The sequence below is a fragment of the Citrus sinensis genome, chromosome 5 (genome assembly GCF_022201045.2).
Source record: "Citrus sinensis cultivar Valencia sweet orange chromosome 5, DVS_A1.0, whole genome shotgun sequence".
In the NCBI taxonomy this organism is placed as follows: domain Eukaryota; kingdom Viridiplantae; phylum Streptophyta; class Magnoliopsida; order Sapindales; family Rutaceae; genus Citrus; species Citrus sinensis.
This window is the reverse complement of record NC_068560.1, coordinates 34,647,426-34,670,517: the sequence shown is the minus strand read 5'-3', so window position 1 is coordinate 34,670,517 and position 23,092 is coordinate 34,647,426. Positions and strand designations below refer to the sequence as shown.

Here is a 23,092-nt window from a genome sequence, read left to right as displayed (position 1 = left end):
TGTCTCCATTTAATGGATAGATATCAGTACTCTCATTAATATATAAAATTAACAGCTCATGAGTATATCACATCATTCAGGCTATAAATTTTATGTTCTAATATTAAAATATGAGTAATGATATAATCACAAACTCTTGTATAAATTTATTTTATATTTTCATTCAACTAATGAATTAATACCACATCAATTTGTACAAAATAAATTTATACAAGAGTTTATGACTGTATCATCACTCTTAAAATAAAAAAGGCGGTCGACCTCGGGTCCTCGCCCTCTTTCCCTTTTTATCAAACTTATACAATTAGGCACGTGAAGAGAAAAATATCATTGCAACTTTACGACCTTTTAGTTAAGGAACGACCAACCATTGTAATTATTTGAAGAGGATGCTATTATTAGAAAAAGAAGCCTCTAAAGTCTAAACATTAAATTAGTATATATTTTTAGTATTGCTAAAATTGTATGAACTTGTCGTCCAATTAAATGGGGAAGTATCAAATCATGTAAGTAAATAATGGAAATAATTGAACAATTGTTCTTCTGGCTCCAGAACCCTGCAAAATATTAAGCGAATTCATTATGTTTGGAAAAGAACAATAATAATCCAGTATACATAGTATAGTGAAAAAATCAGTAAATCCAGCGAGATATGAAAAAATAAAAATAAAAAGTAAAAAAAAAAACCTCCAAAGAAATTAATCTAGATTTGCTTCAAATATATATATATATATATAGGAGGCTGTTCCAATCCGGGAGTCCCGGATTGGAACAGCACTCTATTAATTATTTTGGTTTGGCTGCACATGGGGGGCAGAGGTGACCAGCCTCCCTCCCGAACATTGGAACAGTATTCTAGATATATATATATATATATATATATTCTATGAACTGAAAACATCTTAATAATAAAATGAATATTTTTCATGCCATTAATATATCAATAGAACTAAAATTATATATTAAAAAAAATTAATCAAAAGGATAAAGGATAAACAATTTATTTGACACCATGTACCAAATGCAATTTTATCATGTGAATGAAATTAAGAAGAAGAAGCTGGTACTTATCAATTCTTTTATAAGTACTTCTTAAGTACTTCTAGGGCCCCGTAGGACAGCTCCTCCAATAAAGCTTGACCGCTTGTTACTTCCCATGGCATTAGAGGTTACTAACGTTATGTGTAAGATGGCATATCATTTTTAATTTATAAGTACTTCTTAAGACTATAACTGATCTTTTTTTATATTATTAAGAAAAATAATTTTCACACGTAGAGGGTTAGAGAGCTACAAAAGAAATATTAGTAAAATCACACGTTTTAAAGTATTTTTTTTTCATTATTATTTTCAAATGACGGTATTTTCATACAAATTTACTTTCTTTTTTTTTATTTGGAATTAACGGTACTTCCATACACTTTTAACATTAATTCTGTCTCCATTTAATGGATAGATATCAGTACTCTCATTAATATATAAAATTAACAGCTCATGAGTATATCACATCATTCAGGCTATAAATTTTATGTTCTAATATTAAAATAGTTTTCTTTTTTTACCTGAAAAAAAAAAGAAGAAAACTTCACCTCAAAGAATTGTAACTAAAAGCTATGAGTAGGAAGTAAAGTAGCTAATCTAATACTAAGAGTCTAGCATAGTATATTGGTAAAAAAAAAAAGGGTCTTTTCGGTTGAAATCACATTAACTCATCAAAATAATCACTCATTTGACAGTTTTGTTAAAATACATTTATCCTCCACACTTATTTTGAACACTTGCATTGTTTGCGAAGTAACTGATAATTGTGACATGAGAACATATTTAAGATAATGATTCTAATCTCATATTGGCATCAATGTTATCATAACAACAGACCAACAACATGTAACAACATACAATGACTTAATTGCGTTGAATGGAAGATGTAGTAGGTTTCAACATTTCAACATTTCAGTCGTAGAGCAATATCATATAAGGAGCCCATGGCAAACTCAAAAAGAAACCAGTACAAGCAATCATTAGGCACAAAAAATTAAGATGAAAACTATAACTATGCTTTTTAATAGCACATAATGACATAATATACAATTAGGTTTCACATAACTTTCACCGAAGACCTTCTTATACCACAACTGACCCTTTTGTTGACTGTTTTTGTTTTCCAGGAGTGAATTTCAGTCTCATCTTTAATAAAAAGCAAACAAATGCCGCAATAACAATCAAAACAAAACAAACTTCAATGTGAAACCCCTAAAGAAACTCCAGCAGGACAATCTTTGTCTTACCATCACAGCTTCAGTCACAAATGCTTCCTAGTGTATTACCCTCGAGTGTGATATCTGGGAATAAAATCTGCTGTAGCTGTTTCTTCCAACCAGATGATCGTGGACTTCGGTTTGTACCCAGGCATACTGGCCATAACTGCAGCAAATTGTTCAAGACCATATCAGGATTGGGTCAGAAAATTATTTATTAGCACTAATTCTACAAGTAGTGGGGAGAGTCAATATAAAATGTTATTACTCATATTTTGAAATGTATCAGCATTTCAGGAGAAGTTCTAATCAGCACTTCTAAATTAACCTCCATCAACCATTCTATTTTGGTCATTTTCACAATATCTTGAAAATTTCCATAGGCATCAAGAATTTTTTATAAATCGATTCCTGAAAGATAACTTTATATACCTTCATATCTCTTGCCTGGTGTGAGCAGTCGATAGTGATCGGCAACTGCTCTTCCAGCATTAACCTGTAGAACATAGTTCACAGAGTATTATGTACAGGTTATGGGGGGGAAACAGCTGAGACAAGCCAGTTTTAAATGACCCGCCCAAAATAATTTCAAAATCAATCAAGTTAAATCAAAGAGACAATTACATGCATACCAAGAAATATAAACAACATGCATGCAAGTATAAAATTATGAAAATACCGTGTAATTTTTTCCCTTGATTGTGATTGAGCCAGGCAATGGCCTTCCACAGTTCCACTGTCTGATGAAAAGATCCTCCCACGAACTCCAGTCTATGGAAGTACAATCCAAATAGACAGAGGTCACATTTCATTATAATGTCAAAACACTTGATATGGCTACTTTATAAATTTGAGATTATAGTCTTCCATCTATCCCTTGGAATAAAGACCAAAACCATACTCTTAGGACAATAATCAATGGTTAATTACAAGCAAGATTCTGCTGATGAAAAAAATGAGATTATACATGGTAATTATTAGAGAACCTACAATGTAATTGCAAGAACAAAAAGAATAAACAATATCACAGAACTCTATATGAGAAGAAAAAGTAGGCAAGCCAAAGCCTACCTTCACGAGGCTCGCAACAAGATTAAGCATGCTCATTTTGTTGTATTCCCAGATAGTAGGAAGCTGCATACAAAGAAGAAAACAGCTCATATGACTGGATGACGCTTTTTTTTTTTTCTCTTGTGGTGCAAGCAACTAGATGGCTTAAAAGTAAGAAAAACAGTGCAAAAGAAAAATTACCCGTGCCAAACATCTACAAATACAAACTTATACATCATAAACCACAAACTGGTAAGAAAAGTCGGATGGTGAAAGCAAAACATGCAAGCAATGATTGAATACAAACTGACAAACAATTTAAAATGCTAACATATTGCTGATGGTGAATAGCAATAATGATGAACTATGACAAACAAGCATAATTTTTGTACGTTAAAATAAGGAAGTAAAAGTATCTTCATGTATTTAATCAAAAACAAAAAATGCAGAATAGCTAAGTATGTCCTTAGATCTTATTATCTCCAAGAGAATCATTTATGACAGCAGGAAGGGCACTAATATATTGTCATTCTAATTCTTACAATCAAATAGAATGTTAAGATAATCGCAAGGGCCCCTAATGAAAAGATAAATCAAGTAAATTCTGATCTTATCACGCAAATACGACAATGACAAGCTGATTGTTTCATTATCTACTACGTCTCTGCCCAAAGATATTACTGAAAGAAAAAGGTTTTATGGGAATCAGACAGAGTCTTTTGACACTCCAGTGCAATTCTTCATCCAAGCTTAAATTTACTGGATATTAGGAGAAGATGGTAAAAACAGATTTCTCACCTCATCAGAGCTAGGCCATTTGTCCCCACTAATCTCCACTAATCTCCAAGGTCAACTCAAAATAGCCACCAGATATATAATTCCAATCTTGCAAGCCATCATATATCAGATACCTGCAGCAGGTTATGCTTGAGTCAACCACCAGACTTTCAAACAAATGAAATTGAATCCAAGAGCCAGAGAGAGAAAGAGAGAACTCGTAAATCTGACTAGTTTGTCAGTTAAATGACTAGAAGAATGAATATTAAGTCTTTAACAAGTTTCACATCAATTCCCTTCTCTAATATTATATGGATAACTAAATTATTCTACACTGTCATACCAAGAGCTCCATTCATAATGCCTCCTTGAAATTCCGTGCTCAAAGACATGTAATAGTGAGAGCAACTGTATACACTAGCCAGGAACCCGAATGCTTCATCATCAAGACAACCATAATAATATCTCCTGAAATTGGTCCAAATTAAACTTTCTTCAGAAAAAATAGTTAAGAATAAGAGGTAATACAAACTTCACTGAAATGCTCAAATAGAACTTCTTCTGAGTTGATTTAATACTATAGGTTATCCACCTCAAAAATTGATTTAACAGGTCATTAATAAAGAGATGCAAATAGGGATTGTATTCAATATACCAAAACGTTGAAAAGCTAGAACCAATGATTAGGTGCCATTAATTGTTGACGATACAGAGAGGATCTAAAGAACCAAATTTCCTCATTATTGCAAAAATAAGAAAATACTTAATCGTTTGAATTAGGGGCGGGCAGAACTGAACCAGAACAAAAAAATTACCAGTTTAGTTTTCGGTTCTAAATTTTAAATCCAAAGACTGAACCTAAAAAACAAATAAATTATTTTTTAAATTTATTGACAGGTGAAAAAACATTATTATTATTATTATTATTATTATTACATGTGCACACACCATAACATATACATACATACATACATATCTATACATATATATATATATATATATATAACCATAATTCCCCATCACTGAACACCATTACCCCAAATCTCCCCAGTCGGGTTTGCAACTATGCTTCCCGTTCGCTGCTGCTTAATGAATTCATCATCCACCTTTCAACTTTTGCAAATTTTTTTTTTACTTGTTTTTCTTTGCTTTTTTTTTTTAGTTTGTATTGTTGTACTGGTGGGAAAAAAATTATTATGTGCTTTCTTTTTTTAAATTTTATTATGTTTAGATTTTATTTTGAATTAATAATTTAATAATATTCTTTGGTATCTAATTTTTATTGTTTTTGATCTACTATAACAAAGATCATGGAAAAAATATGATAAAATATGCAAAGAATAAAATTTTTGCAGCAATTTTTTTTAATTTTTAATAAGGTCTAGAACCAAAAAACCAAACCGGAACTGAATCCAACATTTCTGGTCTGGTAACGGTTCGGTGTTTTCATTTTTTCCCGGTAGAATCAATATCGATCCGAACCAAAAATTTCAGTTTGTAACTAATACCAATCTGAACCGACCCAATGCCCAACCCTAAAGATCATATTATGAGCAAAAGTTAGGTTAACTGTAGACCTACAGTATCAACCACATGGACAAGCAAACAATCATAACAATAGAATGGAATGACCGGAAACCAGATCAGGTTAAATAGCCATATCACTAAAATTAGCACAGTATTTTGAAATAATTGCATGAGTTTGACTAAGCAATGGTAACCTAACCTACCGTAGATAAATAAACTCATGACTTTGTGATAGACAAACAGTAACAAAGTACTGCATGAAGTAAACAAGAAAAAAGGAAAATAAGGTAGAACACAGAACGATTCAAGTTATAAGTCAAAATACTGAGCCTTAAATGTAAAAAATCACCTTTTATCTTGAGTGCCATCCCATGGATAATTTGCAACAAGTGCACCTTGTAAACAACAAAAGCCACAATCAGGGACCATTGTCTCCAAATTTCATGCATAGTCTTCTGAACCAACACTTCTATAACCAAATAGACAAATCAACATTCATGAGAGGTAATGTGAGCCTGTCAGATAGACAATGTCAAAGTCCATACCCATTTAATAGCTTCACTCATAATGAAACAACAATTTGCCAATGATATTCACTAAGAATTACTAACTTCCAGACTTGTGGTGCATCTCAGTCATCCATCATGTGGAACAATCAACTTGTGCACTCACCATCTTAGCAACACAGTTTCCTTTATGAGTTTGTTGTTTCTTAACTCTCCTATGGTTTCTAAGTCATTCTATACTCTATACCTCCTAGGCACTACCCCCCTCTCTTATATTTAAGTAATTAAGAAAAAGAAGAAGAGCCAAAGAACAAAGGAAACTGAGCAAGTATTCCTCATGCTTCAACTGGTTCTCTCGCAAGTTACAAAACAAATATCAGAATGCAGGTACTTCACTCCGGAAATTGTTTTCTGGTGAACAGACTTTTGATTATAGCAGGTATTAGGGAATTAACACAGCTCAAAGGAACAAGAATAAGCATCAAGCATGGATAGAATAGAACCAGCAACACCATGTCTACCTTTTTACTCAGTTTAGAGACTGAATAGGAAAAATTATCCCATTCGAACTGGCTGATGCTGTAAAAGGTATCTGTCGCACCCAACTCATAATTGCTCTTGTTTCAGGTTGACACGCCACCTCATCATTATTCATAGGAAAGAACTGTAGCATAATACTGGTCAAATTTCGTTGTACCATTAAATTAAAAGAGTAAACCATACAAACCCAGAGACCCCTTTTCAATATCAGACAAAAAAGAGAAAACCAAATAAATCTAGCAATATAGTTAGTTGTGAAATCTGAAATGTCCCCCTACTAGGTGATATGAACTCTATCATTTGAGCAGAGTCTTGATTGAGATGTCCCCCTACTAAAAGTTTTCTTTTTCATTTATTTTTATTTTTTAAGAAGCAAGAAAAAAACATTTTACTAAAATTATATTAAAGAGCCATCATATAACATTTTAGTTTCCTGAATCAGATGAACACTTGAAGTGCAAGATATTTCAACTTTGGGTATATAGTACTTGAAATTTTTTTAAAGTACACCTTATAATCCTGAACAGCAGAAGAATTCTTCAAGGTTTGATAAAATCATTTAAGAATGAAAGAAAAAAACTTTAAGTGGACTTGTTCCTATTTTCTCTCAATTTAGGATATGACTCAATTTGGAAAGAGCCCACTTTCTCGTATTTCTGTTAGTTGGTTCATAGCTGTCATTCGTTAATCAAGTTATAAGAAACTAAAGGGACCCTACTATTTAATGTGTGAATTCTTGCTCAGAAGAGTCTAATCACTTATGAAGTACAATTTTAAGGTTCAATTTGGTTTTCATGAAAAAAGATGTAAGAAAACCAAAGTTGCAAGAAGTCACCTGGTATGGAAAATCACGATTTAGAACAGTATTGTTTTCATTACCAAGCCTCTTGAGGGCATACCCATCAGGATTCATTGACGGAAATATATGAAGGTGCATGTTTTCCGCGATCAACCTCACCTAGAGAGACCAAAGAATAATCCAGACTAAGATAAGCATTTGGACAACACAAAATCTAGAGTCTATGAAATATTCATTTATACTTGTGCAAGTAAACAACAGTTTCAAAACAAGAAAGCAGTCAAATATGGCAACACGCTTGCAGCCAAGCTGCAGATAAAGCATATTATAATTTTCAAATCAGTCAAGGAAAAGAAGAAATTAAATCAAAGTTGAACAAAAAAGGAGTAGAGGAATACCAAGGGATCCTTCATATGGTTATTACAAATCCAGTTTGCAAGAAGTATCAGAAGCTCACGACCAACAGGTTCATCCGCATGTACATTTCCAATGAACTGCAATGTCATCATACTAATATCAAGTATCCCAAAATTAGAATACAAGAATTTCTCAAAAACAGCTGTCAGAAAAAATATATTATGATCATAAACGCTATAAAGAAGATAACATTGCGGCAAAAATAAACTAAAACAACAGTCCGCACAGAATGCATATAATAAAAGACATTGTCCTCGTAATTGGATAATTTGTACCATGGTTATTATGTAGTTTTCCTCATAGGACATCTTTAGATCATATTATTTTAAGGAAAAAGGGGGGAAAACAACAACAGTGAATAACTAACGTGGGAATACCTTCTTTGAAGAAAACAGAAAGAATTCACGGGCACTCCAAACAGGAAGTAAAACAGCAAGAATGATAAAACTAACAACCAAGAGAATTCAAAACCAAACTGTAGCTTCCAGTCAAACCAAGTTTCACACAAGCCTTTCATGCAAATGACATATTCATTCACCTTGAATGGAGGTTCTGGCTCTTCCACCCCGGGCTTGTCTAAAATCTCAATCACCCACTACAGCAAATACACGAGGGGAAAAAAATTACCAACTTAGACAGAATTTTTGGCATTAAATTTACAACTCTAAACAAAAGGAGACTTTGCTATTACCAAAGGAAATCCACTGACACTCTTTCCAATGCTAAACATCCAATCCAAAACCCCCTCAAAGAGAGAAATGAAGAGCAAATTAACACCAATAACCACATGAAACATTCATTATATCACAATCATACTTTTTACTTAATAAAGGCTATGTTCCAGATTCCTGCACGTCTGCTTAATTTTAAAAGCACAAGAGCTATATTGTTTAATAAACACACAATTATACTTGGCCGCTAATTTACTAACTACAAAACCCACTTGCACTCGAGAGTCGGTGATTTTGCTCCACATCCACCGTGAATTAAAATTAACAACAACTCGATCACAAACACATATCTAAAATACATTAAAAAAATAATACCAGCAAATCCTAGAAATGTTACTGCATCTTTGCCGGAACTCCTTCACAGCTTTCTCTAATTCAGCATTAGTCACGTGGCCTTTAGCCTTATCAAAGCTGTGTCACCAACAACTTAATTAATAAAAAATAAAAATAAAAATTGATAAATAAGCTGAAATTAATAGATAATTATAATTATTACAATTATTAATACCTAGTTTCCGAGGGATTGCCTTCAAATAAATGTCCCGTAGAACCTAGAAATCAGAATTAACCAAAGATCAGTAGTTGTAAAGTAGAAGTCAAATGAAGAGTAAAGAAAGGTCAACGATAGGTGAAAAAAGCCAAAAAAAATGAAACGTGATTAGCTCCTGCGTAATTTATTAGATCCAATGAAGAAGATGACCTGAAAACGAAGTGGAGAGCAAACTTCGCTCGGGTCCTCTCGCGAGAACAGAAGAGAAATTGAGATTAAAAAAAAAAAAAGAGAAGATGAGAAAATAAGCTTCATTTATATTTGTTTTATTGGATAATTTTTAAAAATTCTTTTATTAAAAAAAAAAAAAGAAAGCTTTTTATGAGTTTCGAGTGAGCTTTTCCGTTAAGTCCTTGTGTCTGTAATTTTCATCTTAGTTGATTTAGAAGACTTGTCCGAGCATGAGAGGGAAAATTTGTTAGGTGCTCCTGGAGCATTCCATATATATGTGTATGCTTCAATGCCTCAATCATGGTTGACTATAATTCATGATTAGCGAGAAAGAGACGAAGAAGCGATCGCACGTGGACAGCACGTGATTCAATGTTGGGCCTCCTTTTGGCCCAATTTCTATATCTGGCGATGCTAAAATCACCGTATAATGATCCAAATACATCCCTCCTTCTTTTCAGTTTTTGATCAGCCACAACTGTGCATCGTTTTATGGGTGTTTCTAAGACCACTCACCGGTATTCTACATACACCCCTCTTTATCCTTCTGAATAAGGAACGTCATTTGTCTTTTCGATTCAATCATTCTACCAAACGAGAAGCCATCAATCAACGTGCTTTATTCTCCTTTAATTAATTTATTCATTATAGCCTCATTAAAGGCGATGCTTTAATCAAATCCCGATTCCTATCTCATCCTTCACCTCCACCTTTCACCTAATGATGGACAAGCCATAACTTAATTTGGTAAGATTCGGATCATATATATGTTTTCTTTCTTAAAAATCGGAATCAAGAGGAAATGATATTGATGCTTCAGTTTTAAACACAAAAAATTGACCTATTAACAATCCTAGCCCTACTAATCAAGATCAAACTCCCACGTATTTATGAATGAGTTCGAATGATAAATTATTAGTCATTATGATCAAATCCAATTCGATTTTTAACATCTTTAGTACATTTATATTAATAGAATGATAGTATCAAACATGAAACAATAAATCTTTTACTCATCTTATATTTCATATAATTTACTCGTCATCCAATATTTAAATAGTGGATTTGTCACTAAAATTTGTCTTTGTAGCGAGCAGCAACTCTTCACCCCATGATTGAAGTTGAGATTTTTTTAAGTAGCTTTATTTATGTCATGCAAGTAATTTTTTCTTTTCCTTGAGAGGTCTTGACAGAAGTTTTTAATGCAATTATTAAGTTTATACCATACTAATTTAGTATTAAAAGAAAATATTATATATATATTGTTATTTTTACATATAACTTTCATCTCAATGCGAATATATAAAGGTATTTTTTTATGTATATATAGAACTTAAAAAATTTATTTTGGCACCCACTTTCTTAACAAAACTCATTCGTAAAATTGAAAAACAAAAGTTTTACTTTTCAAATTTATCTAAATACCAAAAGTAACCCCATCTTCGCCTTCGTTTTAACTAATTCAATTATATTTTATTTGTTAGATTTAAACACTCGTTAAAAACTGCAAATTCACAACATCAATATTCATCTCCCAACATCTATAAACGGCTAAGGCAACATGATTCATGTCCAAGTTGAGGCCATGAGAAAAAACAATCTCTTAAAAAATCGCAATCAATTCATTGGAATCATCTACATTTGGATGCCCCCAATTCAAGAAACTCTAGTTTTTATGATAATTTCCATCAGATTTTAATCTCTTTATCCCCCCGCCCCTTCTCTCTCGCGTTTAAATTTGATGAGTTCATCGTATTACATTAAATTAAAATATTATGGAAGAAATCAACTTTTGTTGAAACTTAAAATAATTTAGTTATTAATTAGAATACTTGTTATATATTTTATTATTAGAACAAAAACTGATAGAGAATATGATGATGAAGAAATAAATAATCAGTTCGAATGTTGAATACTAGTCATGCTAGTTCCACACAAACATTCAATTTTGGTTTTGAAAAGAAAGAGGAATATAGATTAGGGTTCATCTTTTTTTTTTTTAATTTAACGTAATTTGTATAATATGAATTTCAAACATTCATGACTTGAATGTAAATGTTTTTACTAATAATTCACTTTATGAGTATTTTTACAATATAAAAAATTTATTAAAAAAATATTGGAAAATTTTCTTATATAGCCGCTTTGAAAAACCTATTATCAAAAATAGCCATAGAACAAAATGTTTTAAAATAATAACCACACACATTTATTATGGACAGAATTACCCCTCTCCAAAGACCGTTGTTGAAATCGCCTAAATCACCTATATCGACATCGCCCGTCATCTCATAAATTTCTTTTTACAACCCCATCATCACAATCACACCATCACAGACCTAATTATCACAGCGTACACCAGCAAAAGGTTATGCACTGTCAATGGCATGAGGATTCGACCTAAAGGACGACTCTCTTACACTTTTATAGTATTTTTTAATTGATTGGTGGATTATTATTGATAGAGAAGAAGCACATTAGGATATGTATTGAAGTGAATACTTCAAAATAAAATTAAGATTAATATTTACAAAATATAAGCACATTAAGTATTTGTTAAAATGTCTATACGAAATTTTTTCAATTATCTCAATAAATCATCTGGATATTCCTCTACAATTATAGAAACACATAATTTACTAGACTTTTCCAAATTTTTAAATTCACACAAACAAATATCTACCCATATTGTAATAAAAATTAATAAACATATATGTTTCTACAAATATCTACAAAACTCATATATCAAACTTAATTAATCTTACAATCTAAATTTCAAAAAACACTAACCTTAATTCCTTCTGGAGGTTTTTTTTTTCTTTTTTGTGTTAATTGATTTTATCTTCAGTGCAAGTTAAATAATTGTTGTTTGATGCATATGAAATTAGAGTAATTTTGTGTTTAGTTGTTGGAGAGAGTTTGAGAAGTCAAATGGGAGGAGTTTTATGGAGTTTGTGTTTAATTGTTGGGATGAAATGGTTTGTATTTAGTTGTTGGCATAAAATGAGAGAGGAGTTTTGGGGAGGGGTAATTGAGTCCATACAAAATGTGTGTGGTTATTATTTTAAGAACTTTTATTCTATGGCTAATTTCTATAATGAGTTTTTGAAAGTGGTTATATGAAAAAAATTTCCCAAATATATTTCATGAAATCAAATAGCTACACCAAAAAATAATAATTTATTTAACAATGTTACTGCCGTTTTGGCGTATAACATTATCGCGAAGCACTCGCTATCCAATTAATTTACAGTTTCAACGGCAAGACTTGCGACAAAATAAAATGCGGAGCATAAGGATTCTATTTATATGCATTGTATAAAAATGAGAATGTACAAGCACCCAAAGTAAACGTTCGCGTGATGATATGCTTAGAGGTGGCAGCCGGCGTTCTAAACAATTTCCACGAAACTGAAATAGAAACAAACAGCAAAAACGCGAAACGAAACCAAACGAAACGACGCTCGCACTCCATCAGAGCCGATTCCAACTGAATGGCACACACCGTAAGTGTAACCGGCACTCGTATTTTTGCTGCCTTTTCAGGTAAAACTCAACATTTTCGTTTTTTGATTTCACTGTACGTAACTGTCATCGTTACTTTGGATCTGTTGACGAATTGACCTGAATTGTGATTATATTAATGATAGATCTGATTCTGTAAATTTCTTGATCTTGATTTTGTGCAAATAGTTCTAGTGCTTGATCTGATATTGTAAGGATCTGATGCTTAATGGATGGATAGTTTTGAATTTATCTAAGATTTTTTTTAAGCCTGTAGTTACTCAAATCTAGTTCTTTGAAGTGAACTTTGACTTTGATTGTTGTTTAAGGTATTATTATTATTATTTTTTTTGGGATAATTAAGTGGCTACAGTAGAGTGAGCTGCATCCAGAATCGTGTATTTTAAATGGAACGTAACGGAGTGTCGATTACAATGGTTTACAGGTCCCAAGTTGTGTGGTTCTTTTTTCCTTTTTTTCTGGGAAAAATTAATACAAGGTTTCATATTCTCAAGTTTGTTATGCCAAATGATGTGAAATCTAATACCAAATCAAGAATATCGGAACGATATAAATGGGAAATTTAGTTGCTCTCACCATCGGTTTTGGTTTAATAATTTCACATTATAACGCAAAAAAAAAGGAAAGAAAAAAGATGTCTGACCTTGTTCATTTACATTTTTCTTGCTTTTCAATCAATCTGTGGATTATTCTGTAGTTTTATTATTTTTCATTTAAATATATTAAATCATAAATTACAATACAATTTGACTATTGGTTTATCACAACTTGACAAGTTCTCTAACTTGTTCCAACTTTGTCTTTGCAGGAGGTTTTGTTGCCAAATAGGGTAAGTCCTTTGCACTTCATTTGCATGTGGATGGGTTTTTTCGTGATGACTGGGGAATAAACTAGTTGAGGCTTGTAAACTGTATAAAAAAAAATGAAAATGTCTCTTGCTAGCAAGGCTGATAGGAAGGCAGCTGCAGATGCAGCTGCTTGGATTAGCATAATAATTTATCGTTATCTCTATTAAGACGGATTTGTGTTAATATAACATATACAAACTCATACTAAGAAAAAAAATATATTGTTATTGCGAGAATGACACATTCCCAAAAATAGTTTTCCAATATTACGAAAGTGGATGTTGTTTGTACCGATGAATGATGATACAGTTTAAAGATTCAAAGATCCTAACTCCAAAAGATTCTATTATTTTCTTTTGTTTTCTTCAATCCTGCCCAAGTTGTTGCTGTAAGCATTATCCTCTGGTATCTAGCGTGGCATTTTTCTATTAGTCGATGAAGAGCTTTTGACTTGGATTTTCTTTTTAATAAACAAATAAAAAAATGAGAAAGGAACGCAAGCATAATAAAAGTCATGACAAGATATTTGTGGGATTAATAAAATTTTCTTTAATGATTTTATTTTATTTTATTTTATTTTTTGACTTTATTAAAAGATAAAAATTTATCATAATTTTGTTCACTCAAAGAAATTTATTATACATATATCGGTAATAAAGTTGCAAAAGAAAGAGAAAATTTGGAAAAGAAAATGTATCTAAATATTGCTGTGGGGGAAAAAAATAAAATAAATTGTATAATTTGTAAGAAATAAATTAATAGAAATTTTATCAAAGGGAGCTTTGGCAACAGATAGCGACGATTAGGCTTGGCAAAATCTGGGTCCGGTTCGGGTTTTGGTGTTGCCCGGGACCGGACCGGATGAGAGAAATGCAAGCCCAGACCCGGGTTAAAACCCAGTTTTTTCGGGTGCGGTCTGGGCTTGAGCCCGGCACCTTCCGGGTCCGGGTTTTGATCCGGGCTTTTTAAACCCGCATGTGATAACTTCAATTTTTTTTTCAATTTTTTTTTTCATTTCTCTAACAACGCAAATTTTAAAAAAAAAATAATCAAATAAACTCATTCAATCTCAAACTTAAAAAAAAAAAGTCAAATACAAATATATAACACATTAACAATGCAAATTTTGCACAAATAATAAATAAAAATTATTTCAATCTACTTTCTAATACCTACATTCATCCAATTTCTAACTTAAACTCATTCAATCTAATATATAAAATAAATAAATTAAATTCAACAACACAATAATCATACAATAAATTTAAATAACATCCAATATATCATAAATTCATAATTATATATTTATATATAATATATTTATTTTTTTAAATTTATTAAAAAACCGGGTCCAGGATTTCGGGTTTTTTGTGTTGATTACTTTCACATCTGGAGTGTGCTTTTGTATTCCCAAAATGCCCTTGATTATTGACCCTTTTAGGTGGAATCATCAATCAAATCTAATAGTTAATTTAAACGCCATGCTAATAATGTGGTGAAGTAATTAATTATATTATTCAGTGTTTAAACCGGCCGTGATGCTCGTGGAGCCACGTGATATAGTCGAAATGTTCAAACGAATGATTTTTTTTTTTTTTATCATCATCAATTTTGGATGACTATATGGTATAGTCATCCAATACGCTTTTCCTTGCCAAATTTATATTTGTCACAGATGGTATACATTTATTATGGGAATTGGATTCAAAGACCAACATATTTAGTTGCAATCGGGGTGCTTAGGCAACTAAAACAAACAATCACTGAATATAATCAAATTAGGTGTAGAAACTGTGGTGACTAATATTGTTTAGTCACATACTGGAATATAATGGGAGACCATATTAGGAATTAGTCACCTTACGATGATATTTATTTATCTCATTTCCTTATCTAAATGACATTACTGCAATAAAGATTATGAAGCGACTATAGTTTACAGTCACCAAATAAAATTTAAATATGTTAAAAAAAATGTTTTTGTATTGTTCGGTGACTAATTTCATTCGTTACGTATACTATATTAAAGTATTTTCAATTAAGTCGATAAAATATAAAACTATTGAATTATTTGGTAGCTGTTTTTTTAATTCGGTAACCCCATCAATCTTTATTTGTCGTAAAGCTTATAAAATATTTAAATAGCATAAAAGATATAAATAATAAAATCATCATTCATCAGTATAACTATGAAATAGAATATTGCTGACAAGAAATCAGCTATAAATTATGAGAAATATCAATAAATAATTAAGGAGATAAAATGTCTCATACGAATTCAATTAATTGAATTAATTATTTTCATTAAATTTCAGTTAACGTCTTTTTATAAACAGCACCTTGTTCTGGATAAAAATTGATTATAAAGTATTGAGACAATCAATCGAATACATGTATGTGTAATTTATATAGACCAAATGTTACAAATATAAGTTTCCTAGCAAAAAGAAAGCCTAATAACTATTTTCGTGAAAAGTCAATGAATACAATGAATACTATCCGATATGACATATAAATTTTTCGTTGTCCAGCATAACTGGCGGTTTTGGACAACAATTTGTTTGGACAAAATTGAATCGGATAGTAATCTGTCCAAATAAAAGTCAATGACAACATGCATAAATTGAACTTGTTTATCCTTTATCCTCTTGATTAATTTTTTTAATATATAATTTTAGTTCTATTGATATGGCACGAAAAATATTCATTTTATTACGATGTTTTCAGTTCATAGAAGATATATATATATATATTTTAGAATGCCAAATAAAAGTCAATGACAACATGCATACAAAGTTAGCTCACTTCAAACTCTATTTAATTACTTGGAATATTTTAAGCACTTCAACTCCTGTGTAATCTTGAATGCTTAATACCATGAGCATGCTCCACTATTTTCATTTGGTGATCATGACTTGCACAACTGCTTGATTTGATTCTTTAGCTTGCCTTGGAGCAATGTGAAATGGTTGTTTGGAGCATGATTTGATTCTTTAGCATGTTTGGAGCAATGTGAAATGGTGATCATAATTTGTTTATATATAAACGATGATAATTTATTAACTAATTAAAATTTTGTTTAATATAAACTAATTTAAAGTTATTTAAATATGTAAATACGTCATAAACTAAAAAATTAACTACAAATTATTAAAAAAATAACTTTAGGTATTTCGTTATTTTTCTTTTCATATACTGTTTAAAAACAAATGACCAAATAAGTTTTCAAATAATAAAACATCCCATAAAAAATAATTTTCAATCTATGAACAAGTTTAAAAAATACTAGTTGAGAAACAATAACAAACTCACCCCTATAATCTCACTTATTTTGCACTTTTTTAACCACCACAACTTTTTTTTTCGCATTAAAGAAAAAGAATTCATTTGCATTAAACAAGTGGTTTACAGCTTATTCTCAAAGGTTCAAGTTGTTTTATAGATCATTGCGTGCACTGATGACTTTACTCTCGTTGGTTAATTTGAGGGACCGCTATACTGAACATGGATTTTACGCTAATTCCTCAAGTTTCATTATTCATGACATTTTTCTTAAAAAATTTTGGTAACGATTTTTTAATTATATACAAACTAGGAAATAAAACCGCACTTCGCGCGGCTTTAGAAAATAAATTTAGTATTATCAATTTTTTTTCTTTACACTCGATAAAACTGATAAAAAATATAAATTAATTTTTTTTAAATGAGCCAGCGTTATAAAACTAATGTTATTTATGAAAGTTAACTATTTTTTTGTTAACTTTAAAAATATATATTAACGTGTATAGTCTAAGTGTACAGACTTTATACCTTTTGTAGTTGATAAGTTCCAAATTAAATTTTGTAATTGAGTATCCTTAGCGTTGAATTATAAAAGAAATAAGTAAAATACATGTAAAGACTTTTGTAATTTATTTCGCATCGTTTGTAGCTGCGTAGGTGAGCAGTTGTTTATATCAAGCTTGCAGCTATGGCAAGTTCCAATGGGGATCAGCAACACCTAGTGCCAAAATGTTCTTTATCTGTATATAAACCATGTGTCCATGGATTAGAGAGAATGAAAGGAGAAATAGTTGATGTAAAAAAGAATGCTTCTTCACGTACTATGTTCTTTGGCGATTAAATCCTCCATAACAGCTTGGAAAACTCAGCCAAACTACCATTTTGTTGTCTCGATAGTTCCTATGATTTATCCATTTGTCTACTGAATAATTAAAACACATAATAAAAATCATTATTATAGGGTGAAGTAAGAGCTTGCAATGTATAAATTAAATTTTAAAATATAATCTAAAAATGTGATACCTTGATTTTGTGAGCTGATGTGTGAATATTTTGAAATACTTCTTTGTAGACAATGTTTTTTATGAAGGTTCGGTCTTCTACCTCTTGATCGGCATTTAGTATGGTCAATCCTTCTCTTGTGGTAACTCGAGACACGGCGACATATAATTGACCATGTGTGAATACTTGCTTAGAGAGATACAAGCCAACATGTTTAAGAGATTGTCCTTGGCTTTTGTTGATCATCATGGCAAAACATGGTGCTAAAGGAAGTTGTCGTCTGTTAAGCTTGAATGGCCATCTTGATTCATTAGGAGACATAATAATTCTTTGAATTGTGACATTTTGTCCAATATTTGTTCCAGAAATGATGTCACCTCTAATGGACCATTTACCAAGACGAGTGACAATTAATCTTGTGCCGTTGCATAGGCCTTCTATTTGATTTAGATTTCTAAGAAGCATTACGGGAGCACCTTCCTTAGGTCGTATGTCATGATTAGGGATGCCATTGAATTTCAAACTATTCAAAAATTCAGTTGGATATAGAACATCTTCATCATTTGTGTTTGCGCTTGCTTTGCATATACTGTCTGAGCTAAAATAGGTTCTCCCTTGACCAGGTATTATATTCATAATCATCTCGTTCAATTCATGCACCATTTCATTTTTTGGGGTTAATATTGCTCTTTCTTTCAAATATGCTGGATCACTGTAGTTATGCTGAATTGATGGGTAGATATTGTCGACTATTGATTTCATCAAATTTTCTGATGGTTTCTTACAGATATCAGAAGGTAGTTTAACTAAGTCTCTATCAATGTCATCATATAATAAACCATCTCCAATCTGCAACAACCATTTGTCAAAAGAAGCTATTTTAGCAGCCTCACAGCCACTCATGCTTCCATTATAGAGCCTCATATTTTGTTTGAGCTCATAAATTTTGAAAAATGGCCACAAGTAGGATGAGTTAAGTGAAGCATCAACAATGTCTGCTCTTGTCCCATTTGGCACAACTGGCAATATTTGTCGGAAATCGCCACCACATACTATTGTAAGTCCTCTAAAAGGTTTGATAGAACTATTTTCATACCTTGTTCTTAGAATATCTCTCAAGGTCTTATCCAAAGCTTCAAAGCAGAACTTATGTGCCATAGGCGCTTCATCCCAAATGATCAAAGAAGTTTTCATAAGAAGTCCAGCTAATAAGGTGCCTTGTCGGATTTCACAAGTGGACTCTACTGTCACATCCAAAGGAATATGAAATCGCGAATGAGCTGTCCTACCATTAGGCAATAACAAAGCTGCTATACCTGAAGTTGCAACAGGCAAGACTATTTTAGAATGTGATCTGAGCTTTGCAATAATTGTATTCCACAAAAATATTTTACCAGTACCACCGTGTCCATTGATAAAAAATAAACGCCCTTCTTCATTGTCAACAGAATGCATTATTGCTTCATAGGCTGATTTTTGGCAAGCATTTAGAGCAGCAAACGATTTCTCATGCAACTTCTTTAATTGATCACGATCATAATCAAGCTCTTCATTGACCAATCGGTTACCTGAATCTCTTATCAAAGAAGAATTAGGAAGTGGCATTCCATCTATGTCTCTCAAACTTTTTCCCATTTTCAGCATGATAGTTTCAATCTCCAACAATGTGTATGCTTCAACTTGTTGCTCGGTTAACTGAAGATCTTTCAATCTGAATTTTTTCCTTTGCAATGAAGTTATGTCTTCTGATAAAGTAGTATAATTAGATTTCCAAAGTTGGGGTGCATCAGAAACCTGACAATGAATGAGTATCGTGACAAAAAGATGTCTTAATTCATTTCCAGTCGCCCATATTGCAGCTTCAGTCAAGCAGTCGATCCATTCTTTATCATCGTCTAATAATCCCAAAGCATAGCACGCAGCTTTAAAAGTTGGATATGTCACTCCATTTACTGTTCTAATACTTTCAAATGAAGTGCTTCCTTTTACAAAATTGAGCAACATTCTCATATAAAATCGTTCTCCACTTGAAGGATGTGCAAAGTAAATTCTTCCGATTGCTAAGCCATTTTTTCTCCTAGTCCAAGTTTTGTCTTTTGAATTCCATACCCAACATGTAGGGAAATCAGAATAAGTTAACTCTCGTGCATCATCATAATTCTTGTTTGCCTCCAACCATTCTGTGAACTTTGTTTTTTCTATTCCAGGTATGGTAAGCACATTTTCTAAGCACTTAGATTCTTCGAATATTACTATATGCTCTCCCGGTAAATGGAACGGCAATCTTTCAACTGCTGGCTTTCTGTAATGTATGTCAAATTGGAAGATTCGCTAGCAAGCTTCGGTTGTTGATATATATCTGCAGTCCAAATATGTTTTGATCTCGTCCATTTCTTGGGTAGTGTCAATAGATTCCATTGTTGCAGTTGTTCTATCAGACCCTTTATGGACATACTTGAAAAGATATTTAACTGATCTCGAGTAATTACAAATCTCAACATTAATATGTGCATCAAATTTGACAATTAAATTCCTGTGATAAGGGACCACATATCGATTATCCAAGAAGACACCTTTCTTTTCGACATGAATACCTGTATTTCTCCTTTTATAGACTGGAAAACCATTTGTATCCACTGTTGTCTGATCATTAAACTTTTTTGGAAAATGTTTTGTGCACTTGTCTTGCATCATGCATGGAGAGTGAGAATTGTGTTTTCCACACGGTCCATGAATCATAAATTTGTTAACTGCATTATAACCATCAGGATCAACATTTAAGTCAGGGATTTCTGCACTTATTATTTTATCAATATGGTCTGCAGAAGAATTTTTCATTGTTGGATGCAAAAAAAGCAGTATGTGTGCATGGGGCAAGCCTCTTTTTTGAAACTCAATTGTATATAGACCTGCCACAAAATGGAGTAAAATTTAAAAGTTAGAAATATTGATTTCAATTGTGAAATTATTGTTTTTCCCTGCACTTTTCAATAACAAATGAGTTGAATTTGTTATGGATACGAATTTGAAGTGAACTTACATGCAATTATTTTTCCAAACGGTTGATCTTTTTTCAAATCTTGCATTAGTTGGAATAATTTTATCTCGAAAACTCTGCATATGATATCGACTCGATTGTCATCATTATTTTGTCCAACTAATCGGAGCATGTTATTTATTTCTTGCCACTTTGGGTTGCAAGTGAAAGTAAGAAATAAATCAGGATATCCTACCCATTTACAAATTGCCATAGCATCTTGATAATTTTGTATTCTATATCGTGGTCCCCCCGTGTGTGATGAAGGTAGAATAATCGATTTTCCAACTTTCGAACAATCAGAATCACCTCGATGAACAGCATCCATTAAACCAGAGAAAAGGTCTGATCGAAGTTTTTGTTGATTATTCCGGATCCAACGAAATCTTTCTTCTTCAATTGCCATGTAACAATCAACTATATATTGTTGGAATAGTCTACCAGCTTGAAGTAGAGTGTGTCCCTCATTCAATCTTTGTTGCAACCTAAAGCAATAATATTGCCTCATTGTCAGCTTTTGCCTCTTAAAAGGGTTATCAGTTATGTCTCTTAAAGATATGTCAGGTCTATATCCATCTTCGCCATAAGGATATATTAACGGGTATGTCATGGGCATGAAGCTTGGATGCAAATCTGTGATTCTCCGAAGTCCCTTTGTGCGATGCTCTATAATAACATCGCGTTGAAAGTTTGCTTCACTGAAATCACCAACTATTAAGCCTGCAACTTCTGAAACTGTTGGTATATTGTATCGACGACCATCTCTTGTTCTACTATTAAGGAGTCGTAAACAAAATGTAGATTCTGGTTGTGTTTTGTATCTATCCCTCGTCATTCTAAAAGATTTGACCAAATTATTATGTTGGTCCAACATTTTAGATAGTTCATGAAGAATTTCGTGATCAATTTCTGTCTTCATTCCATGTTTTAATAGAGTGTTGATTCTGTTGTCTATCTCATTTTCAGTATCATAGATATAGAGCTGAGCAAACTGTGGTTTTTTCCCAACTTCTAGTAACAAAGAACCAATGTGATGATAATTCTGACCGCTCATCCTGAAAACATAAGGACCTTTTGATCGATTGATTGATGCATCAACTCGACCTCCCATAGATATGAAAGCAAACATGGAGTTATAAGCCCTGATATTTTTTCAAAATTTAGAACCCTTTTGTCCAGAATCTGCCCCGGGAAGATATTTGAGTAAAGGAGGTGTTTCTTTCATGAATGGAATCTGCACACGACCTTTCATACAACAAAATGTGAATTTGGGATGTGAGACCTTTTTGGTTTTCTTGTTCCGTTCCTCGTACCATAAAATGGCACCACAATATTGACATGTGTATGTAAGGGGTCCAAAATTCCAAGGCGTTGTGTAATGAACTGTCAAATTCAACAAATAATAATATTGTAACAAAGTATCTTATTTCGTCTAAGTGAATATGGTAAGAAAAAATATTACTAAATATATTAATATTTTCATTGTACATGTAGTTTCATGCAAATATATACCATTATTTGATGTTACACCATCCAATGGAAAGCTTGTGGACTGATCTATATTCTCATCAAAAGAGAGACACGCTATTTTTAGTTGTCCATGTTCAACTGTATATTTTTAAAGTTCCAAAAGCAATGAATAAGTTATTAGTTTCAAGTATTACAAGCATGATGAATAACTAATAAAGCTCGATAAATTTAAATATATATACGTACCTGTGTGACGAAGGCGCTTTCCTCTGTTTGTTTGACTCTTTGGATTTATATGTAATGATGTTTTATTATTATCATATCCAGCTTTACCAGGAGATTGAAGGAAATTCCCAACTGAAATATGTTAGAAATATATATATTTGTTAATATATATTAACAATTACTTTCTTCTTCAATTACTTTAACGGTTTTTCTTCAACAAATATTGGATGTATTTAGTGAAAAAGAAAATTAAAAATTAGGAAAGAATTAATAAAATTAGTGAAGTCAATTTGTCGATCAATTCTTATGATAAAACAATAATTAAAAAATATATAGTCATAGTTTTCTTGATTATATTCGACTTATTAATCTGTTAA

At 31.8% G+C, this 23,092-nt stretch overlaps 3 protein-coding genes across 7 annotated transcripts in view; 1 reads left to right on the top strand and 2 right to left on the bottom strand.

Annotated features, from left to right (window-relative positions):
• Positions 1-23,092, top strand: part of LOC102628217 (UDP-rhamnose/UDP-galactose transporter 6-like) — a 70,787-nt gene that overhangs the window by 29,835 nt on the left and 17,860 nt on the right. The window contains exon 2 of one of the 5 annotated variants that reach the window (XM_052440727.1): positions 13,660-13,680. The exons of 3 other annotated variants lie outside the window; for them this stretch is intronic. The gene's annotated coding sequence lies outside the window, so the exon portion shown is untranslated. Of the gene's footprint in view, positions 1-12,633; positions 12,873-13,659; positions 13,681-23,092 lie in introns of those variants that run through there. One more of the 5 variants, XM_052440723.1, reaches the window with a different exon arrangement.
• On the bottom strand, positions 2,036-9,891 carry LOC102629368 (carboxypeptidase SOL1-like). The gene is made up of 16 exons (XM_052441363.1): positions 9,858-9,891; positions 9,306-9,431; positions 9,114-9,156; positions 8,921-9,016; positions 8,566-8,596; positions 8,413-8,469; positions 7,856-7,951; positions 7,494-7,616; positions 6,640-6,782; positions 5,962-6,007; positions 4,429-4,553; positions 4,107-4,219; positions 3,330-3,392; positions 2,938-3,029; positions 2,691-2,754; positions 2,036-2,424 (listed from the first exon to the last, which is right to left on the bottom strand). The coding sequence occupies exons 1-9, from the start codon at positions 9,889-9,891 to the stop codon at positions 6,648-6,650; spliced, it is 741 nt and encodes a 246-aa protein (XP_052297323.1). The 3' UTR covers positions 2,036-2,424; positions 2,691-2,754; positions 2,938-3,029; positions 3,330-3,392; positions 4,107-4,219; positions 4,429-4,553; positions 5,962-6,007; positions 6,640-6,647.
• LOC127902450 (uncharacterized) lies at positions 17,668-22,131 on the bottom strand. The gene is made up of 4 exons (XM_052441362.1): positions 21,330-22,131; positions 20,439-20,802; positions 18,086-20,285; positions 17,668-17,721 (listed from the first exon to the last, which is right to left on the bottom strand). The coding sequence occupies exons 1-4, from the start codon at positions 22,129-22,131 to the stop codon at positions 17,668-17,670; spliced, it is 3,420 nt and encodes a 1,139-aa protein (XP_052297322.1).

What these genes read in the sequence shown, in the direction of transcription:
- LOC102629368 (XM_052441363.1), bottom strand. Translation starts at nt 9,891, where the DNA reads ATGACGTTCCTTATTCAGAAGGATAAAGAGGGGT. An exon ending in AGCCAGAACCTCCATTCAAG is followed by an intron (nt 7,952 to 8,412) that starts GTGAATGAATAT and finishes ATGACATTGCAG; the next exon opens with TTCATTGGAAATGTACATGC. An exon ending in ATCGTGATTTTCCATACCAG is followed by an intron (nt 6,783 to 7,493) that starts GTGACTTCTTGC and finishes ATTATGCTACAG; the next exon opens with TTCTTTCCTATGAATAATGA.
- LOC127902450 (XM_052441362.1), bottom strand. Translation starts at nt 22,131, where the DNA reads ATGGGAGGTCGAGTTGATGCATCAATCAATCGATCAAAAGGTCCTTAT. An exon ending in AATGGATGCTGTTCATCGAG is followed by an intron (nt 20,803 to 21,329) that starts GTGATTCTGATT and finishes ATTCTTCTGCAG; the next exon opens with ACCATATTGATAAAATAATA. An exon ending in TCAGTTAAATATCTTTTCAA is followed by an intron (nt 20,286 to 20,438) that starts GTATGTCCATAA and finishes CATACATTACAG; the next exon opens with AAAGCCAGCAGTTGAAAGAT.